We start from the raw sequence: 23,188 nt of genomic DNA on the forward strand, positions 1-23,188 counted from the left end.
TGAATTTTAGTAGTTCAAAATCAGCCTAGAAGTAATTGCTGCCATTCTTCTTTTTAAAGTGTTATAGGCAAAGATTCCCTAGAGTCCCACTGATATAAATAGTACATTGTGTATATGTTTCTTTTGTTGTTATTAGAACAAAGTAAAAGATGAATTCAGAAGATTTAAATTGCTAGTTTGTTCTGGTAAGTTCTGCAGTCTGTACAAGCCAACTGAGTATGGATGTTAGTTAATTTTTCACACTTACGGTTAAATGTTTAGTTCTTTACAATTTATTTTAATAATAAATACTTAAAAGCATATGTAAAGCAGTTGTGAAGTTCTGTTTGAATAGGTGAAGTCTTAGGGAAAAAAAAAAGCTGTGTAGGTGAAAGTAATTGTTGACTGTGGTAAAAACATAAATTTCCCCAGCAACAAGCTGAACTTCAAAGCTATGGTAAATGCAATTTGGAAGTTTACTTGATGTTTTATGTGTATGTTTCATTGCTAGATATGTATATCAATTTGTAAATACATTAATATAGTTTTAAGTAGAAATGAACATTTATTTCAGTGTATTTTTTTGTACTTTGATATTTTATAATGGTAAGTAAGAGCAGGTACTATTTTAAATTGGAGCTTTCTTCAGTAATTTGTTTAAATAATTGCAGCACATCAAAATTTTGTAAAAAAATTGGAACCTTTGAAGCTTTAGTTTGATTCAGTGATCTTATGTATACATATGTTCAATAACTTGGAGATTTCTACGCTCCTGCCCAGTGGTCATTGATTCATTGTATTACTTATGAATGCATGAGTAATAAATGAAGACACAGACTATTATAAAGGAGTTGCAGTGAAAAACAAAATGTAATGCAGCAATTACTTTTTGTTCCTGTTGTCTTAATCATTCAACTCACGTGATTTCCAAAAATAAATTGAGAAGTAGTTGAAGAAATAATTACTGTCTAATCATATAAATGTTGCTTGCAACCTTGAGAATGATTTTTTTTTTTTTTTTTTTTTTTTAAGTGTTAATAGAGGCAAGGTTTACTCTTAATATCATTGGCTTGGATCTGTACCTCATAACTGTGTGCCCAGATCACTGACGTAGGCTGTATTATGAGAAGTCCTTTGTACTCTTATACACAGCTGCTTTGTAGTCTGAAAAATGTGTCCTAGTAATAAGTGAGTCTGTTTGTAAACACATAGGAATCCAATAATTTGTTTTATTTTTGCAGGTTTCCTTTTGTAGGTAGATTGCTGTGGCTGCAGACACCATGCTGTGTCCTGAAATTTGTTCTAATGAGCTCTTGAGTTTTTCAGAAAATGCAGTTTCTAGCACAGTATTGAACAAAGAGGCTCCTATTTATGAATTGGATAGAAATCGATACAGTGATGTTTACCTGCGTTTGCCTGCAGTTGGGAAGAATAATACATCCATTTCTTGTGAACTAATTTTGATACTTAGCACTTGTCTTTTCCCTAGAGTCTCAAACCCAAGATGCCTGTTATCCTGAAATGCCCAGACAAAGCTGCTGGAATAGCTCAGGGTTTTTCTTCATAGTTTTTGTATGCAATTTCAAGTTGTATTATAAATTGATACATTTTCTCTACTTTTCTATAGCACTGTAGATATTTATTTGGATGGAAGTGCACTCCTTTCACACTTTACTGGTGTCCTACTCGGGGACCCACATAATGATGATATTGGTGATTTGATTGTTCTTTTCCTGAAGACCTTATTTTCTCTCTCCTTGTTGACTATTACAGAAACTGTTTTACTTCGCAGGGAGGGGTCTTATACCCTTGGCTTGTGCCTTTGTGCTCTGCTGAAGTGGAAGTTTGTCTACCACAGAACCTTTCAGGTGACTGGAAAAGGTTTTTCTATGGTGGCTGCCTCTATATTTAATATGAAGTTATTCACTAGCTGTGAAAATGCTGCCCTTGAGCCTACTTCTTCTGGATGCTAGGGCTCCCTTCCTTCCCTGGGGGAAGCTCTTGCTCTACTTGTAGCTACTGGTCAATGGGCAGGTTCCATGCGATAGTGTGGCCCCTTCACCTGAAGGCTCGCCTTCAGGTTGCAATCCCTAAGTGGCTGCTTGCTAGCATAGTTGTTGGCAAGAATCTGTTACCCTCTTTCAGAGGGTATGCTAATGCTGTCTTGCATTTTAAGTCAGGCAGGATCTAGAACTCCATTCTCCCTTGCTCCGGTAAGTTTTGGCTTTTCTAGCACAAGGTAGCTTACTGCCGTGCATACTGCTCCATTACTTGTGTACCTGGGTACTTGGTACTAGCACCTTTTCCTTTTGAGTACCTGGTGCAGTGGCTGCCTGTTTCGTCATGATTTGTGTTCAGTTTGGTTTGCTCACTTGTGTTAATCAACTATTACATGAGGTCTTCCATGGGAAAAGAGGAGCGGTAACTCACGTGGGAGCAACTCTGCCAGTGCTTATGTGGAACACAGCAACACAGCCAAGAGTTAGAGGGGGACTCTGTTTCAGACCTAGAGTCATGGACCCTTAATAAACACTTCTGCTTGTCTTACTGACAAGTTTTGAGAGTGTTAGAAATTCAGTTTCTTTTCCAATGCAACTATTTGCTGTGTGATGTTCATATCACCTGCATGGCCTGCATCAATTGTCCAAAAGCTATCTTTGCTCTGCAGACATATGTCCAAAAAATCTATAAACTTTGTGGAACAAGTAACTGGTTCAAAATGACAGAAATCTGTAACTGCCTCTAAAACTGTGTAAGTAGCATACATATAATGCTAATTTAATACCCACTTTTATGCTTTGCATTCATCTTATATGTTCAAATAGCCTGTAATTAATTTATTTAAAAATTTGTTCTCATTTCACATACCAACCAATTTCCCCCCCCCCCCCCCCCCCCCCCCAAAAAAAAAAAAGAAAAATGTTTACATTGCTAGGGGAAAAAATCTGCCGTAGAGAATGTGTAGTAGTACAGTTGCTTTTTGGAGTGTTTACTTCTGTGTGGAGATAATTCTCATTTCTTTTTCTAATAATCTTCTTTAGGCACTAATCTGTCATTTTGGATAAACGCTTTTGTGGTAAGATCTTGTAATAGCAGGACACCACCAACTGTGGTGTCAGTTTTTTTGACATATTGATAGCAGCGTGTCTGAAGAAAATGTCTGGTGCCTAGCATAGCATGTGCCGTAACTATAGGTAGTACACTTGCCAGCTATTGCCCTTGGGTTAGTTGCTGTGAATGAAACGGGACAAGTTCTACATTTCTCCAGCTGTTTCTTTTCCATCCCCTCTATTTGTTTCTTACTTTACTGTGATTTGTATGGCAGGAAATAAAATTTCTCTTGCTAAAAGCAATAGTGTAGTCACCATATGCTTTACAGTGTAGTAAAACGTTTTTGCATTTTAATTTTGCTGCTTACCCTGGTCTGCTGCTGTCTGGTATAAAAATTCATTTTGCAAAATGATGTACTTTAGTACTCTCCATTTACTAAAGAAAAATACTGTTCTGAATTTATGATGCGTGAACTGATTAATGTCTTTATTCTAAACTGTTGGTCCAATTAAGGATTGAATGTAACGTATTCTGAATACTGTGATCTCACAGCATTTAATTTTGCAAACTTACAGTTTACCTTAAAGTTCATGTTTTCATGATCTTTATAATAAGATCATGTTTCACAGTATATGTAGGTGTAGTCAGCATATGCATATATTCTGTCTGACTGGCAAAAAATTACCCTGCTAGAGAAATGGAGAAACAGATGCAGCCGAGGCAAGAATTAGGTGTCTCTTCCCATTTCACTCAGTGGTATAAATTTCAGAACAATTGTTTTAGTGGTAGCATTTTAAAGTGTTTGCAATTTCATTTTAATGACAATCACATAAAAAATAAGCTATTGACGGAGTACAATGACTTTTAAAATCAAGGAATAAAAAAAAGTTTGTTTTCTCTATTAAATGACATACATTTAATAGACAGCTTGGCTGTAATCATAATACATAGATGCCATTTATGGAACAGTAAATGTCGTGAGAGTTTAAACTTCTTGACTTTCATGTGTTTAAATTCATATGTTAATATTATACTAAACCAGTTTTATTGTTTAGTGTAAGAGGTATTCAAGGAGTTGGCAGACATGGAGTTGTGATACAGTAATCTAAGAATATACGAACGTGAGGATTTAATGAAATTTAGTTGAAAATGGGCTCTTGGGTGAATTCTAAAGATCCAAAATTCAGCATCTTTTTGAACATTAAGGGAAGGCAACATGCATTTTAAGCAAAGTGTTTAAAAGTAGTTTTGTTTTCTTCATATATTTTCCAGTGAAAGGGGTGGGTGATTGACTTAATGCTGGATAGGTCACAGGTGCAGTGATAATAACTGAAACCAAACATGTTGTTTACAAGATGTGTATCCTTTCCTCTGTTGTCCTTTCAATCCTTTAGTCACACATTCACAAAACTGCAACGCTTTTAGAAAGAACCTAAAGATTGCTTCCTGATGTTGCTTGGGAGATTTACTTGTAGCGAGCCCTTAACGTTGCTTTCTGTTCCAACACCAGCAATTCCCAACAATTCATACAGGAAAGTTGGATTGGACAACTTTTTCTTGATGATCAGCTTAACTGTTTAATACTAGAATGGAATAATTTATCAAGCAGCAGCTTCGTATATGCATGTCTGTGCATTTTAAGGAGTCATAAAAATAATGCTTTTTAAAATTTTTGTTAATAGGACAAAAATAATTCTTTCAGCATAGGAGAAGAAGGCAGACAGTAATAAGTTGAACCTTTGTTGTACTTGGCAGTTTTAAGGATCCTAAAATGATATATTTAAAGAGGTAATTGTCTGTTACAGATAAAAGAATATTACTGTGGTAAAAATATAAAAATACAGCTGTTTTTAAAAACTTTGAACTCTTGATCTATATCTTGTAACTTTTCAGACTGCTTTGGACAAAAGTGCACTTAGATTTTTTTATCAAGTGCATTTTGTACTGTAGGTCTGATTTAATACACAAAAACTCAATTACAGCCATGCAGTAGAAAACACTTTCCCCCCCCCCCCAGTTTCAACTTACTAAGGGAAATATAAATCCCTTAGCATGACTGTTATAAAGTTACTTGAAATTGGAAAGTGGAAGCTGCTGAAAGTGTGGTCTAGAACTGCAAGTTCATCTTTTTCATTAGTGTAAATTAATTACATCTGCTTGCTTGAATATCTTTGGTTATCTGTTTATCCACGATTCTAAATTTTGACATGGTATGTATAGCATTCTGTTGTTTAAAAACTTGATGTTAATCTGACCAAATTTTTCTGTTGGCAGTTAGTATTGCAACTTGTGATAACAAGAGACGAAATAGAGTCAGTATATTGAGAAATTTTGAAAATTTATTTTTTTTTAATTTTGACACTATAGACACTTACTAGGTGAGCAGTGTTCCTCAGCTTTGCCAGGGTTTTCATTATGGTTGCTAGTTACAAATCAGAAAGTAGATTTCCATTTACTGAAAAACTGTAAGGAATTGAAGTTTTTTTGTTTCTCAGTATTTTGGAACAATTTTGACCTGCTGCAGTTAGGCTGCAGAATTAGTAAACATCTTGTACAATAAATACAGTAATGTTTATATGTAAAAAGTTGAGCAACTCACAGAAGAGACTGAGGTATTTATTCGGGAATAACTACCACATGTGATCAGAGCACTGGTTTGGGGAGAATAGATTAATATCCTTGCTCTGGTTTGGAGTGGGCAGAGACTTCAGACTCTTTCACATCCCAGGTGAATGCTATAATGATCTTAGCTTTTTGTTGTTCCAGAAATACTTACTTGGGCTGAAATTCAAAGTTTTAGCAAAATTGATATATTTCTACAATAGAGTTTTGTTCTGAAACTACTTTTGCCTTCATATCTCAATTGAAGTGAAATAAAGTGAGGTTTTTTTCCTTGTACATTTGAAAAACAAACATAACATCTGCTTCTGTACACATCTGGCATCTTAATGTCAAATGACATCATTATCTGTTCTTTAAATCAGGAGAAATGTATTTTGTGATTTATTATTTTTTATTCTGAGTTATTTTGCTGTTTTTGAATCATTAAAGTTATATTATTTAAAAATCGAGCTACTAGTAATTTTTTGCTTCACTATGTATTTTTGGCCTGCAAGGAACTTTCACTACTAGTTTTTTAAAGGCATTTAATTCTCTTCATATACATATTGATTTTTTTGGTGTCAGAACCACATGCAAGATTTGTAATCTTACTTACAATTTGTAGCTTTACAGACATTTCATGAATACAGCTGTTCAACAGATTTGTATTATCCATATGGATATTACATTGATGAAATGTGATCTCTCCTTTGGTTTTTGTTAGCGCTTAACAGCCCCAAAGCAGCAAATGACCCTTTATAGCAAACATAAGAAAAATTCTGGGTTAAAATACTTGCTTATCCTTACAAAAAATACAGCTTAACAAGTGGTTTCCAATTAATTTTGGGACTCAGGTCTTCATTTTGTTAAGTACTATTAGATAAAATTTAAACTTTAGCTGTTGGGTCCTAAGACTTGAGTACAAATTATTTATGATGCATTACCTATTTAAGTATTGCTAATAACGCTGAGTTTTGTTTCACTATTTGTATACGTTAGTCCTAACTCCTCCTAGAAAGTAAACTCTCCAGACAAATTATGTAGAGTTCAGACTTTGGAGCATACTGGAATCGGTCCATGCCACTACTCAGTCAGGAACAATTACAAAATACCTTTTCTGAAACCTTGCACTGAAGTTTTTTTCCTTCGTGGTTAAAGGTAACGATCTGATGTATGTGGGTATAAAAAGCTACCACTGACTGCAGCGTTTTTGTTGCTTACGTGATTTCATAGCAAACAAGGTTTTGTATTGCAGTTTTGATTCTGTAGCTTTATTTGGCAGTGTATAGCAAGTCAATGACAGTCTTATGGGCTGGATTTCCCTTCCTTCAGCTCTGTTGTGGAAAAGATTGTTTCAGTGTATTTATAAGCAATGATTAATGGTAATCTAGTCTATTTTCTCCAGCTAATGACCACCTCTTTTGCTAGTTGTAACAGTATGGTGTTTAGCTTTTGCTAAATGGCAGTTAGGGAAAAGAGTAAATGCCTCCTTATCTGTTAGAGATCTTAAACTCTTTAAAGCTGTCACTAAGACTTATGTACAAATTGGGACAAAATATTTTACTTAAAAATCCAGACAATTTTTTTTATCTACTTGAAAAAAGGACCTAGATTTGTATTGTTATAGAAACAATGTCTAATGTCAACATATACAGTAAGGATGGAAATAATTACAGCATACGTGTCGTTTTCTAGGAAGAAGGTTAAAAAAATTGGGTATAAATGACTGATAAGTACAATAAGGCAACTATGTGAGAATGAAGGGAAGTCACCATTCTAATTTTAGCAGACTGATAGCACTTAGGTTAGAAAAGCAAATCTAATTACTTTCAATTGGTGAAAAAGCACCAGTGTTCGAAAGAAACTGATTTTATTTTGCCATATGGATTGATGACAGTATTACTGCTTCTATAGTGTTAGGTAATTTTTAATAAGTATATTTAGGAAAATGTTAGTATGTTAAGTCTGAAGGAATTATAAAAAGCTTAATGATTCATCAACTCTATGATAGTGGGCTGTGTGTTTGTACATTAATGTAATTGCTTAAAGGCGGCTTTACTGGCGTGTATTCAAGACTTTGTTATTAGAACTTAAAAAATAACTTTCCGGAATACTACTTAAACCTGATACCACATTATAAAGAAAATGGAGTTACCTTATGTGTGAACTATATGATCTTTTATATATACCTAATGAAACTCGTCTGTGAATGCACTTCTGCACCTTACTTGTCCTTTGATTCTGGAATACTTTTATAATGAAAAGAAACATTCTGGCTTCTTATTTTAATTCTTATTGATGAACTTCATTCTGTAATAGAAGACTGTTTTTCTTAAATGGTTCCTACAGTATTATTGCTTATTTCCTGAATGTAGTTTTATTCTTTTATGCAAACCTCTGTTTCTGTCACAAGGGGAGTTACAGCACTGTTGCTGTTTTATTACAGTCAGTGGGTAATGAACCAAAGTAAAAATTATGTTGCTATTTAATTGCAGAATTCAATAATTTAACTGTTTTGCAAGCACAAATGTTGACTTGATCACTGTATTTGACAAATAGCTGAATTTAATCTTTTATTACAGCCTCTACTGTGTGTTGTATTGACAATGACATCATATTTTTCTCTTATTCAATAACATAAATATTCAAAATGTGGCATATACAGAAATACAGCTTTGTGGTGATAAGCTTTAAAAATTTCCTTTTTGTCATTTGTAATAATAATACTACTACTAGTCTTAGTCTTGTGCAAAATTTAAATAGCAAGCTTCTAAATCACTTTGAAAATACTGTTTTCCTAAATTTGTGGTGATTAAGCATGCATAGAACACCTTAACAGTCATAAAGGATACAGTGGATATACCGAAGAAGAATGGAGAAACTGAATGATTGAGTCTAGTCATAATTTAAAACCAGGTAAAAATGAGAATGCTTAAAAAAAAATTAATATACTTCATCAGTCACCAATGTGGTGTCTCAAAACTGCTCTGCAAATTGTACTTTGGTTTTGAAGTTATAGAAGGTCTTTTAGGATCAGTCCTACAACCCCTAAAGTATGCAAATAGTGTTTTTCATTTCATGTGTATATTCTCTTAGTTGATTTGGATGCTGAATGCAAAGTGGAAAAGTGGAGTGCATATTTGTTGACTGGATACTACTGGCATAATCCACCTCTAAACCCTCCCCACCCCCCAAAGTAATGTTCATTTTCAGAGTAGGGAGAAGGAGAGAGATAGGAATATCCAACAGAAGCCTGCAGATGCTCACAAATTCCTTAGCTTGTTGCTTTTAACTTGAAAATATTTCTCTATTTGAAAAAATGCTTTGAGTTCTTCTCAGTCTTGTTGGTTGCTTTAAGTCTTGTTTTCTTACTTCCCTTCTTATGGATAGTCTGGAAGAATACCAAGTGTTGCTAAAAGAATAAAGTAAACCAGCCATTTTTTTCTTGTTTTTTCAGTTGTAATGTAATACAGTCACATAAAATAGATCACTTCTTAGAATTTATATCTCCTTAAAATGTAAATTTTGCACTGAGGATAATATTTGCAAAAATATCTTAAGCTTTCTTGGGACTCTCAGTATCATTCCTCTGAATGTTTATGTATGTATGTTTCCTGCTGAAATCATAACTGACAACTGTCTACTACTGCAATTGTCTTGTCTTACATTGGTCTTCCATTTTTCATGTGTGTAGGTTGTTATGGTGTTGATGGAGAGAGTGACTCTATCATGAGCTCAGCTTCAGAAAATTCCACGGAACCTTGGTTTTGTGATGCATGCAAATGTGGTGTCACACCTAGTTGTGAATTGTGTCCTAACCAGGATGGGATCTTCAAGGAGACTGATGCAGGCAGGTAAGACTGAAGAAGTGATGTTTTGAATTTGATGTCATCTTATGTTAAAAAGGTTGGGTTTTGCCCTAGTCTGTTCCTATAGGAGACAGTGTCATAAATTAAACTTTGTTGTCGATATCCTCTCTCTCTCACCTCACTTGAGTTGGGTGCTCTTTGGATAGTCAATCACCTAATTTTTTGTGTGCTCCTAATATTCTTCATGCCCACTATAATGTTAGGAAGGTGTTGTCTTAACGTGAATTAGAACGAAAATTTATGGACCTATGAGCAAAAGATGTACCTAGGTGAAACAAAGATCACCATTTACTTCAGGGACTGACAAATCCTGTTTTTCAGTATGAAGTCACCATGCATTGTGATACGTATGTAGATGTTCTACTGTATATACTAGAAGACCTTTCTTTGTTCCCTTGAACTACTTGTGTGATGCATCTTTTTTAACACAAAAACGTATTAGTGAAGGTGATGGGAGTCTTTAAAAAGAAACTTTTGTTTGTTTGTTTGTTTGCATCAGAAATGCAATTTACATTTAAACAAAAAGGTTTCCTGTGTAGAGGAAGTTAATGTCCTGTAAACTCTTACTCAGTATTCACACGTCTGCAAGGAGAATGGCATGAAAGACATTTCTCAGTTAACCAATGGCTTGAACTATTGACAGCAGGGACTGGGGATCAGAAACTTAGAGAAAAATTGTGTAGTTGTTTTGGATTTGCTCAAGCTTGGAGGTTGCAGTGAGAAGAGCAGTGTTTGAGTCCCTAGAGCCCCACTGCTGAATAGTAGTATTATGTTCTAGCAAGGACAGCTGGTGTGGCTGGTCATAGTGGTTCTCTGATGGTGACTGAGCTTGTAGTGTTTGGTATCTGCCGTCAGTCACTGTAGAATCTGAGCCTGTGTTCTGCTAGTTAAATTTAATCAGCTGCCAGAAACCTGCATTTTGTGCCTTTCTAGTATTGTGCTTCTTTCATGGTTAATCCTGAAGAGTAGCAAAACACTGAAGTGCTCTTCTTTAGTTACTAACACCACAAAAAAGAATGAAGTCTGCAGCAGAGGGGGAAAACATCTTCCAGACTTCTTGTCATATTAGATTGGGAGAAATAAGTGGCCATTGGGAAAATCAAAGCATGTGCTCCATTTCAAGGAAGGAAGAGTAGACTTCATCCTCTCCATAGTATTGTGCTTCATGCAAGGTAACAACACTGCAACCTTGTACAGACTCTGCTCAAGTCTGGTGACTTTCAAGTGTGATGGAAGTGGGAGGAGAACTCCATGCTTCTTTTTAGGATAGCTAAGGACTGGATGTCACTAATGGCAGTGGAAAAAAGTGGAAAAAAATGGAAAAAAGTAATAAAATTATTGAAGTTGTGCTAAATGTATGCAGACAGACCTAGTATATTATGATTATTTGGAATGATGAAAATTATATTCTTGATTTTTGAGAGTATGCTCCACTTCTGATAATTTCCAGCCAGAGATGAGCTTTTTAGGATGGAGTTCAGGTCTAATTTGAGAATAAGTGGATTAATTCTCATGTAATGTCTTCCATTCCTGTCACATTTGGAAAATAAATTAAGATGTAGATATTAAGGGTCCAATTTATGGCTAGTGTTACTGGGTTTTGGTGGGTGGCGGGTTTTTTTGTTTTTTTTGTTGTTGTTTTTAAGACCATGGCAATTAAGTTCTTTTTCCATACATTTTACAGTTATATAAATTGCAGGTGTGTGGTAATATACAAAGCTTTCAGGTGCTAGTCCTGTCATAAGCTTTTCATTGATCATGTTAACATGGAAAGGCAATAATTAGTTGGTAAGGCTGTTCAGAGGAAAGAGCAGCTTAGTCCCTTAGTCCTGTTTGAACGTATCTGTTTGAGATAGAAATATAAGCGTTTGCAGAGATCTATCTTACTGATGATGATTGATAAGTGGGAAAGAATCCAGTTAAATATTCAGTATTAGTACATATACTTCAAGTACTTTAAAATTTAGAAATGTCAGCATGTGTTACTGTAAAACCTTTTGTGTTTTTTAATACAAATTCATAGACACGTTACTGTTTACACTTAGCTGTATATTGTAGAACAACGTTTTTTGTACTAGTAAATCACAAAATATAACCATGTCCTTGCTCTTTCTTCACCCACTGGTTTGTAGTGGTCTTCATGGTTTTTCCTACTCGTTGTGAAGAGTTCCATAGTTAGACTTGCACAAAAGCTAGGAAGTGAGTTAAAATGAAGTAAAAATTTAATCTTACCATCTGTATTAGTAAGCTTTTGTATCTGTTATCATTTAAGTATACAGGTCTCTTGTAATGTATGCATAAACATACCCATATCTGGTTGGGTTTTTTTTTCCCCCTTTTTCCCAGTTCTTCAGTGTTTGCTGTTTTTTGGTTTTTGTATTTGTTTGGTTTTTTATTTTTTCCCTACTTTCCGGTTTTACACAGACTTTACTGTTGCTAATACTGTAATGATCTGGTCCTGCCATCACTAAAAGCTCAGCAGAGCTCAGGATGATGGTTTGGAAAGCTTTTTTTCACATACTGCATTGTCTGTCTTCAGGAAAGTAAATATGGTATTAAAATGTCATAAGTTGATTCAGGTTTTGTGGATTAAATTGTACATGCTCTTGCATTTCTCCCTTAGTTTGTATTTTTTCTGATAGCAAAAACAATTTGAGTTTGTGTTGGGAATAAAGAGATAACTAGGGTATTCGTAACACTGAACTCTGACTGTTCAATGCAGATGCTAGCAGTAATCTTTGGAGGCATCTACCTTTCTCCACTCAATATACATTGAGCTCAACTTCTCAATTTGTAGCTGAGATGCATTTTAAAGATATACATTCAGCATGTGAAAGAAATCTTTTTTCACTTCATGTCTTCTATATGCATCTTATAAAGGGGAAACGCTGAAAGTAGAAGAAAATACTATTTAAAAAAAAAAAAAGTTACACAAGTAAGTCAGGATTTGTAGTGAATAATTTTGACCATATAGAAGCAGTTGTGCTTCTTTTTAAATACTTTTGGGGTTCAGATCCTCAGTTTCTGGTCAGTCTTAGCTTCAACAGTGTCTGTGCATCTCCCTTATAAAGCTGTTACACAATTAAATTGTACTTTTCAGTTCTCTGTTCTATTTTAATAATAATGCTATATGGAAAAAATGTTTTTAAAGACTGAAGTCAATTGTCTAACAGTTAGGAAATGTGAGAATCAATATCACCTGGAAAATTTCATTACAACCTTTTTATTCCTGTGTTCTTTAAGGCGGTTTAAGCACAATATATGTGATTTCCCATTTAACCATAATAGAGACTACAGTCAACATTTAAAAAATTGCTTAAATTTCTTCTTGTAAAATGGTGGTATGCTTTTGGTTGATGTGGAAGTGTTTTCTCTGTAACACTGGTTCTCTGTGCAGAAGCACATGCCTGCTTTGGTGTTTGTGGGCATTAGCACAATAATTTATTATAGTTATTACTGTATTTTTACCTGTTGGGTAATGTGATATGGCTATTGTGAATAAGTGTAAGTTTATTCTCCCAGATGAATAGAGCTTCTGTAATAGAAAAAACAAATACTAACTACCATGTGAAAATTCTGTGCTCGCTCTCTTTCTATCATTTATTTACAAATTTGAATTCTCAAGGGTAATAGGGCACTACAGGCTAAGGGTGGGGTCTTGTGGCTGGCAATGTCCATCATGTTTTCATTGTACTCAGTAAACTGCAACCCAACTCGGTTCTTTTCTTGAAATACTAGCAGAGTGGAATTGCTGAATAACAGAATCCTTTAACTTACCATTGCTGTCCATCCCCTTACCACCTTTTTGAAATAAATTCTCCATATGCATCAGTGCTGGAAATTACACAAACCAAACTTATTGAGTTTCTCTTCATGATCAAGTTGGAGTAATTTCTCTGTTCCTACGTGAAAGTGAATTATTAAAATAATGAGGTGCTTAGTTTCTCAGCAGAAGCCTTTTCACATTAACCTCTCAGTTTCACAAGCATAAATGTGAATTTATGAAATTTTATTTCTCAAAATGCTGTTATCAGAGAATATGAATTCTGCCCTTATTTCAGTATGGAGTTTTTCTTCTTCCCTAATCAACATCTGTCATCATTGCTCCAAGCTAAATGGATGGTAAAGTAACAAGGAAGATTATTCTTCTTTGATTACCCAATTTGTCTTAATTACAAGGTTCTAAAACATGTGCAGCTAAATAAATGAGCAGGAAAATATTTAGAACTGGTATTAAAAGCAGCTGAAATTGCTTCAGCTGTGAACTTGACTGACTTGTGTATGTTTTTTAATAAAGATTCAGGTCTGAGTTCGCATATAGGTGGTTAAAGAAATGAGGCATTTGTGTGCCAATCACACTGAAATGGCAGTTTAAATCTGTGATACTGTAATACTTGGGTGACATGTACTAAAACATTTTGAGAAGGTCAGTATGAAGCAAGCAGCCAGCTGTTGGGTTTATCATAGATAAACTTCTACAGAGTGCAGCAGCATTTAATACACCAGTGGAGCATGAAAAAACTGTGCAAATTGAATTGAGAAGCAGCTGCTTGTAGAAGATGTGTATCTTTATATTGAACTTTGGAGGGTACATTTAGGAGGCTGTATTAAAACTTACTATCAAAAATCTCCAGCCAGAACCTTGGATTTTTGTGAAGAATAGTAATTGTGGAGATGTGTAACTTCTGTTTATACAAATTTTTTCTGTATAACACATCTTAAATCAGTGGAAGAGTATAGAAAAGAAGCCCTACAGAATTCTGATGGTTTTTATTTACAAACAAGCAGTCTCTCTATCTCAGGGTTACAGGTATTCTGTGTGTGGTATTTTGCTTTTTAAAAAAAAAGGTATTTTGATTCCTTTTGAAAATGAGTAGAATATGCTCATTTAAATGAGGTATTTATTTTAGTAAATGCATAATATTTACCAAAATACACACTTATGCACACACATACGCTTTTTTGTAGAAGAATATTTCATAAAGGTATTGTGATCTAGGCCAAACTATTGCTAGCTGTGGATACAGTGTGGAAGGGCAGAGATGGTACGAGGTGCTCCATTGCTCCGCTGAAGGAGTATCTTGTGCCTCCATTGCTTTTGTGGGGAGGCAGACAAAAGATGCAGTTTTCATATACTAATGAGAAGAATCTTATTTTTTGTATATAACATTGTATTAAGTTAGGGATTTGTGCTGGCATACTGAAGTGCTTATACTGTAATAAAAACAGCGATGAGCTTTACTCCTTATCTGAGCAGCAAGAAGGTTGGCAGAACACTTGAGTATCTCAGCTTGTTCTCTGGCAGCTAGCTTGCTGTAATATTTGTACCATGTTATTTAAAGGCAAGATTGTAACTAATCTTTAAACTTTAAATTTTCTTTGAGTCTTCCAGTAGTGACAGTGCTGTGACCAAACTGTTTTGTGCATGTGGACAACCCTAGTAAAATCTGTAAAGACAAAGCAATGCAGTTTTTCCATGTAAATGTGTATTTGGGATATACATTATTCTCATTGTTTTAATTTTTTGTGTTTTAAGGGGAATTTATGACTTAGCATCTCAAACCTGAGTGATTTAACAATAGGGTAAAAACTTGTTTTCAAATACAGAGGTGAAAAGAGTCTTGTCAGATATGACACTGTGGATCAGTCAGTGTTGTGGTTTATGTTAGATTAACTGGGAAATTTCTTACAGAGTGAAGTGAGTTAATGGCTTTTAAGTAGTTTCTTACTGTTACTGGGATTTTTCTGTTATCCAGTTACTGTCATGGACTATTTTGGGGGAAAATGCTAAACAAACAGTCTGTCCACCAATTTCGTACATTGCAAGATCATTGTTTTCTTTTGTAAAGACTTAAATGTATATCTATTTTTGAGCTTGCTACTGAACCTTTCATATCTTGCTTTTTTGGAATTTCTGCTTGGACGTATGAGTCATATATAATTAACTTTAAACTTGATAATTCTGAATGTGATAAATTCCAGCAATGTAGGTCTAAGGACCACTGATGAGAAATGTGCTGATTTGGGGAAACATGGGAAATGAGGGTTACGTGTAGCTCCTGACTAGTATAATCATCAGCTTCAGGATTTCTCTTATCTGTAGAGAGCCAGTTAATAACAGGTTAATAAACATGCTGTTTAAGTGCAGCTAAACCCAGGATCTTACTGGTCTGGTCCCAGTCCCCCAATTGATTTTTTTTTTTTTTTTTTTTTTTTTTTCCAGTTGATGCACAAAACAAAGAGGAGGGGAAAGAGATAGACTAAACAGTGGTAGAAGATTGGAAAAAAAGAGCACAGCAGTGTAGATGCAGATTTAAGTAGGTAGTAACAGGTCTGTGCTGAACCCCTGGTATTGAAGGAGATTGGAAAATTGCATTATGTGAGTAATGAAAGAGCTAACGGAAGAAGTGTTTCTGGCATCATCATGAGTCTTCTTGAATACAGGGAGTAGATTCTATGATTCTGTTAGAACAGAACAGAAGTTTTAATCTTCACTAGCAATATATTTATTGTTAACGTTAATGACTGGGAATTAACTGAATTAATGTACTTGCTAAGGATCAAACACAGGATATTTCAGCTCAGTTATGTCCGAAGTCTCTAGTTGTATCCCATATCATCTCAGAGCTCCTAGGTTCAAAATGGTAGCTACACACCTCTGTAACTGTAAGGCAGTTTTCTTGAATATTTTAAGATAACAGAAAGTAGCAATCTTGACCTGTCTATGACAGTTTGCTCCCACCTAGTGACTTAGCAAAGGGTAGCAAATAGTGTCTGGAATTTCAATAAAACAGAAAGTTTATTTTGGAGAGGAACACTTCATTTTTTGGAGTAGTTTTTCAGTTGACTTGAGTCATGTATGCTGTGTAGAACAGATTTTGAGTTTGTCACTAACTGATGGTTTGTGACAATGAGAGATGGATCTTTTGGAAAGCGTTAATTACGTAAGAAGAAGAAAATGTGTCTTCTGCTGCAAGGATGTCTTTTGGTAACTGAGAGTTCCAGGAGATTATGAAGATGTCTATCAAAGGCAGACTTGAGGCTGAAGCCTTTACCATTGTGTTGTATTTAATTACTAGACACTGAGGTCCAGATTCATGCTGTCTCATTTTATGCCCCTTGGGGCTGAAGATTTAGACCTATTACCCTCCAGTTTGTTTATGGCCAGTGAAGAAGAGTACAGCTAGGTAACTGTTCATCTGACTTTCAGATAGGTATTTCTGTAATACAGTTCAGGTGTGTTTATAATTGAATGCAGCTCCTATCTGTGTTGCTTAAAATTAGTTAGTTGCCGTGATGCGAACAGGTGTAACAGTGCAAAGTCTGACGGATGCTGGGTTGTAGATACTTCATAGCTATGTGCCTAGAGCTCAGTGTTGCTAAGCCTGTATATATTACCTGTATAATTTTGTTCCTCCCCTTCCCACCCTGTGCCCCATCATGAAAGTATCTGTCTGCCTTAGCTTTATAAGTAATATCAAAATCTTCACATATGTTTCATGTTACATGAAAAGCTGCGTGGAGCCCCACGTGAGAGCCATCAGTACAGAAAGGTGATGGCAGCCCAGCCCTTGATCCAGACAGGCAGAGCAACCCCAATGGCTTTGAAAAGCCTTACTTTACGGTTCAGTGTGTGAGCTGCTGAATTCCAAATATGCATTCTCTCCCTGCTTCTCTTGTACTTCCCTTCAAACACATTTCTTCTAGTGTCTGTAACATTTACAAGGCACTTTGAAATCCGCAAATGGTGAGTATAATACAGGATCAAAATGTTGATAACAATAACCTAATTTTATGTGCTGTTTTAGGTGGGTCCATATTGTTTGTGCCCTCTATGTTCCAGGAGTGGCATTTGGAGATATTGACAAACTACGGCCAGTAACACTTACAGAAATGAATTATTCAAAGTATGGTGCCAAGGTAAGTTTAGAAGAGATGTACTGCCAACAAGTAGCTTTATTTTACATTTTTACGTATAATAGAATAATGTATGTCTTCCCAACTTTGTTTTTCTTGTTTATAGCAGTTGCAGTGAGGTTCAGGGCTGAAAATGAGACTAAGTTTGTTCATGGTTGTTATACCATTGCTCTTCCTTCCCTCTTTCTTTCTGTTTTCCTTACCACTGTTCTCCATAATTTCCATCCCTGTTTTCCTCCCTAATTTCCCTTATTCTTTACACAGGTGCTAACTAGTTTATTTTAAAGTCAGTTAGTGGCAGATTGCCAAAATGTGGATGGAGAGTGAAGAGGATTTATGGGATGCGAAATGGAGAAATGGAAGGTTAGGTTGACTGAGAAAGTGACAGATGTACATTCAGTAAGAATTACTTTAGGCTCTATGTAATTATAAGCTAGAATGCATACAAAAAGGTTGCTGCAAAGCAGTGTTTAAAAAAATTTACAAAAACATGGGGCCCTCAACTTTAACAGAAAAATGGCTTTAAAATTAAAATGGTTTTACATGTAAATATTTTCAATCCAGATCAAAAGTGATCATGCACAAACCATACAGAAAACCATTGCAATGGACAGAGGACACCACTCAGTAATGTGCTAAGTGCTGTTTCTATAGCTGATGGAGGCAGTGTGGAGAAGCCATATCTATCAGGCTGATGTGAGGGAAGGTGGTTGTACTCCTGCTGCTCTAATGCTTCATTTCTGTGTAGTCAGTTTCATTTTCTGGAATGTCAATTTGTCAAGTTGAATACTAAATGAAAATATATAGTACATTTTTAAAAATACACGCAATATATAAAATAAATTAAAACACTTTGGACTGCCCATGTACAACATACCTGTACCAGGAGCATGTTCAGCACGGGCCTGCTGAGGCATTTAGCATTGTTTAGAAATGTCTGTATAAAAAAAAGTCGGAGCAAGCTCCCAAAAACCTACAAACTGTTGTTGCAATGAATCATGCATTTTATTTTTATTTTATTAACATGAGTGATGTATAGGAGCAGGGCTAAGAATTTGGACATATTTTCTTACTGTAAGGTGAAAGTGAACTGGACAGATGAGGACTCATTACTCTTGCAGAGCCGTAAACAAACGCTGTTCTCTGTATCAAGTGTGGAAGTTACAGCTTGCTTAGCTAAATTTCCCCCTACAAAAGCAGCTTAATATAATATTCTTTTTCACTTCGTTTTTTATTTGTTACGTGTTGCTGTTACACAGTTAAAGGGTGCTTTTCCAGTGTAGCGTATGGGGTGCTTTGAGATTCTTCAGTCGCTGAGTTTTCTTTGCCATTCTTTTCTGTTGTTGTTTTATTTTCTGCATGGAGATATTTTCTGTAGGTGATACACAGCTTTGTTCTGCCTTCAGCGTGAGAGATTAAGAAAAGCACACCTGTATAATTTCATATCATCTTTATGCACTGGATAGCAGTACTGCTTAAGCAGCCCATGTTCTCATTTGCTTGTTCCTGCTCACATGCTCATCACTCTAGTTTGCTGGCACAGTTGTTTGGTATGATTTTTGTGATGAAACAGGCTGAGGAATTGATCTGGCTGAAAAATAAGTTTGGGGGTTTTTTCCAGGCCACATTAGGGGATATCAGTTTGCTTTGTAGCGAACGGCTGTGCCTAGAATGTGTGTAGCTGAAGCCATAGCGCAGTATTTAAGTGCATCACAACCTTCTTTACTGATATTTATGATTCTTGTGTATTTCTTTCTGCATTGTCATACATTTACTCTTCGGTTGTTGCTTACCAAAGGACATCTATGTAATTATCTATGGTTTTCAGTCATCCAGAGCACTGCTCTTTGTCCTCTGAACTTGTTGAGCAATTGAATATTTGGTGAGCAGTAATGTACTTTTCCATTGCTTGTTGAAAATGAAATCAATACTGGGGGTTGGGAAGGGGTGAAGTTTCAAGTAGCATCAACTGTCAGCAGCATGCTTGGTTTCTGTACAACACAGGAGTAAACCTACCTGTTTGGTTTTTATATGTAAGATGTAATTTATCAAATATTAGGCAAAATGCACCTGAAATATTTACTGTGGCATTTTCCACACTTCTTTATAAAGGAATGCAGTTTTTGCGAAGATCCTCGTTTTGCCAGAACTGGTGTATGCATTAGTTGTGATGCTGGGATGTGCAGAGCTTATTTCCATGTGACCTGCGCTCAGAAGGAAGGCCTCCTCTCAGAAGCAGCAGCAGAAGAGGTAGCTATGGAAAGGATAGAATAAAAGAGTTGTATGGAAAGTTTGTGAAGATGGCCTGAAATTGTGCCTTTTTTTCTCACTAACACTGAGCAAAGTTTTTGTAAATCAGTAGCAAGTCATAGGCCAAGTAAAGGGACTGTCCAGGGATGGCTCTTTGTTCACCAAATTGTCCAACTCTGAGCACTTTCGAAATGGCCTGGAAAAAGGGATAGAGAAGGTTAACACAGAAGTTGGCGTAATAGACTATCAGTCAATACAGACATGAATTCTAACTCTAATTCTTGAACTTCAGCTAGCTTGACATACTTACCTAGCTGTTTATGTGGTATGGTAATCTCTGTTTCATACCAAATAGGACTGTCTTGAGAAATTAACTACATTTCTAATGCCATTTTTCATGCGTGTTTTCCAGTATTTTCTTCAAATTGCACTACAGGTATATGACTTTCCTTGTGGTAACATTAATCTTAGGAATCAGAATGATAAGCAAACATTTCTAACCTACTGATAACTTTTTAATATCTATTCTTACCAGTTTTCTCCCTGTAATATGATTAAAGCAATTTAGATTTGAAGCTCCTACTTCAGAATTCATTTTTATGGTATTAGTACTTTTAGGTTGCCAAATTTCATCCTGATATGTATCATTTGGATTAAACCTGTCATGTTCATAGCTGCACAATTTAACTTACTGCCTTAGGAAGTACCACAGGTAACACAGAAACAAGCAGTACTTGCACTATTGACATTGACACCTTTGTTTCTGAAAACAGTGGACCACTAAGTGATTCTTGAAGGAATCACAAAATACTTTCTTCTGTGAGATTGATAAATAGGAAGATACCAGAGTTACCTCATTGTTGTTGTCCCTAATAAATTATATGTAATGTTGATTCTTCAAACACTCTATGTGAATTTCTTCTAGACATACGCATTTACCTGCCTTTCCACCTTAAAATATTGTTACGTGTTTTCTGTAACCAAAATATTTTTAATCAAGGCTTCACACAATCCAATTTTAGGAAGTTCTCACACACTCTGAAAATCTAAGTCAAAGTAAAATATGTTTGTAAGGAAAGCCTGCGTAGATTTTATTGGTCTGTGTTTTATAGGTGGAGTAAAGGAAAATTTGATAGACAAATTATTTATTAATATTTTTATTACTTTATGAAGGAAGACTGCTTTAAGTTTTTCTTTTTAGTCTGTAGATTTATGATGACGTTTCTACACTTCTGAAAATATACTGGCAATGAAATATACTTCTCAAACCGTATCTCCTCATGGCTCAGATATTTGTAGTCTGCTTGCAAGGTTTGCAAGTGCTAGAAGTTGCTGTAAACTTACAGCCATGATAATATGCAGATCTGATGGAATGAAAAATGAAAAATGGAAAAAAAAATCATCTGAGAGATCATAAATCACGTGGGGGTATAGCCACCAAAACCATTTGGAAAATTGTTTGAGAATGCCAAATATATTCCCCTCTGTATTGTTCAGAATTGTTAATCCCTTGTAGGATATAATGCAAAAGACACAGTGAAACAACACGAAGTTAACAATACATGTTGTATGTTAAAGGGATTTGTACTTAGAAATTTATTCTGCTGTTTTTCCTGGAAATGAGAAAATAGTACAGAGATTGAACAGCAGAGAGTTAAGTAGTTAATGCATTTAAAAATGTTTAGGGTCATGCAATGAAAACAATGGAAAAACACTTCAACACATCAACATGACAAAATTGATTTAGAAACATACATATTAGTTGTTTTTAAAAACATATCTATTTGAACATGTGAACTGATTGCTAGAATGTTTGTGCTGTTCAGAGCCTTTTGGCCTTCTATGTCTTACTTTGTTTTTGTTCCTTCCCCTTTGTTTTTTCTGAAACAGGATATAGCTGACCCTTTTTTTGCTTATTGTAAACAGCATGCGGACAGGTTAGACAGAAAATGGAAGCGCAAGAACTACTTGGCATTACAATCTTACTGTAAAATGTCCTTGCAGGAAAGAGAAAAACAGCTCTCGCCAGAAGCTCAGGTATTGTATTCATGACACAAATGCGTCTGTATTAGTCATCCATGTTAAACAGGAAAGAAATGAAGAGGATGGGAAATTGTTATTGTAGTAGGAAATGAAATGTGAAATATATTGATAGTGCATGGTCATTTAACAAAGCAGTGAATTATTTGTAGGTTTTGGTCTCTAAGAACAATTCTCAATGAATTAATTATCAAATAGGGATATCTGTGCTTGTCTGAATTGAAAAATCTTACTTTGGTTCTGTGGCAAAAAGTTGGTAATTACATTTTGATTGTAATTCATAGATTTTGTTTAACATTTTCTTCAAGATTCTTAACAAAAAAAGACAGCTAGACAAGAAATTAGGCATGTTTCTACATCCGAGTTCAGTAAAAATCCACTTTTTTCCCTTAGTAATATCTTGAACTTGGCAGAAAAGTTTAGCTTGCCTAAAGTGTTTTCTTGTTACACCCCTTTTCACTTTTTGTAGGCCTAAGTAGGATCCTATGTGCTGCGTTTTTTCATAGTGAAGATTTCCTAGGAAAAAAAAAAAAAAGTAGGTAAAGAGACTGAGTGTGTGCTGCTGAGTGAGAGTTGTCTGAAAATTTTGGCAATGTCTGTATCTCTATCTAGTGGCAGGTCCATGTAAAAATGTTACTGCATAAGCCTAACTGATAAATGTCCTGTTGATGTAAAGCTTTCAAGCCTTCTGATGGAATCTGTGTAGTTTGATATGTTTTAACGTGTGTACTTTATTTTTTTTCTGATTCTGAGGAATTTATGGCATACTTTGCTTTCACTGCTGAGGCTGAACTGCATTCTGTGGAAAAATCATACCTGTGTAGAAAAGCAGCTTCTTATCTGAATTAATCCTGCCTAATTTGTTGTCGAAAGTAGCAGATGCTGTAAATAGTGGAAGGCAGTTATGGGAGAGAAATAATGTCTTTTTTTGTGAAGGGAGGACTGTAGTGTAATGATCAGAAAATAAATCTTCATATCATCAAACTTTTTATTTAAAAAAATCATACCTTTCTTGTTCTTCAAAGATCTTTGAATAGAAGAGAATATTAATTTCAAGTAACCTGTGCAGTTGAGAATGAATATGAGCAAACTCTGTTGTAGAAGAATTTTGAATAAAGTATTTCTCTGGGGTATTGAGCTTCATGTAGCTTGATTTAACTGGTTACATAATTCTTGCTGAATACACTCAGCTCTCAATTATGTGAAATGCACCTATGTGGTGGAGTAATCACAACAATATGAATACTATGCAACATAATGGTAAGTGCTGGTTGTGCAAAATCAGTTTTGGTCCAACAGGGCTTGTTAGCTCTGTTTTCAGGCATTTGTTATGAAGAGCTGGTAATGCTGATAAATTCCCAGCATTTCCCTCTCTTCCTCCTCTTTCCCCTGAACCACAACCCTGCAGATGTTTTATTCTAAATTGTTTGGATTAAATCTTTGCAAACTGAAATAATGAATGCTGAAAACTGCAGGTGGAG

At 35.3% G+C, this 23,188-nt stretch overlaps 1 protein-coding gene across 1 annotated transcript in view; it reads left to right on the forward strand.

Annotated features, from left to right (window-relative positions):
- Positions 1 to 23,188, forward strand: part of PHF14 (PHD finger protein 14) — a 168,579-nt gene that overhangs the window by 18,730 nt on the left and 126,661 nt on the right. Inside the window, exons 5-8 of the mRNA XM_010561476.1 lie at positions 9,326 to 9,485; positions 17,309 to 17,420; positions 19,530 to 19,667; positions 21,558 to 21,704. Coding sequence (XP_010559778.1) covers positions 9,326 to 9,485; positions 17,309 to 17,420; positions 19,530 to 19,667; positions 21,558 to 21,704 — 557 coding nt within the window. The remainder of the gene's footprint in view (positions 1 to 9,325; positions 9,486 to 17,308; positions 17,421 to 19,529; positions 19,668 to 21,557; positions 21,705 to 23,188) is intronic.

This window comes from Haliaeetus leucocephalus, unplaced genomic scaffold (genome assembly GCF_000737465.1).
Source record: "Haliaeetus leucocephalus isolate CR32 unplaced genomic scaffold, Haliaeetus_leucocephalus-4.0 Scaffold146, whole genome shotgun sequence".
NCBI classification, from domain to species: Eukaryota; Metazoa; Chordata; class Aves; order Accipitriformes; family Accipitridae; genus Haliaeetus; species Haliaeetus leucocephalus.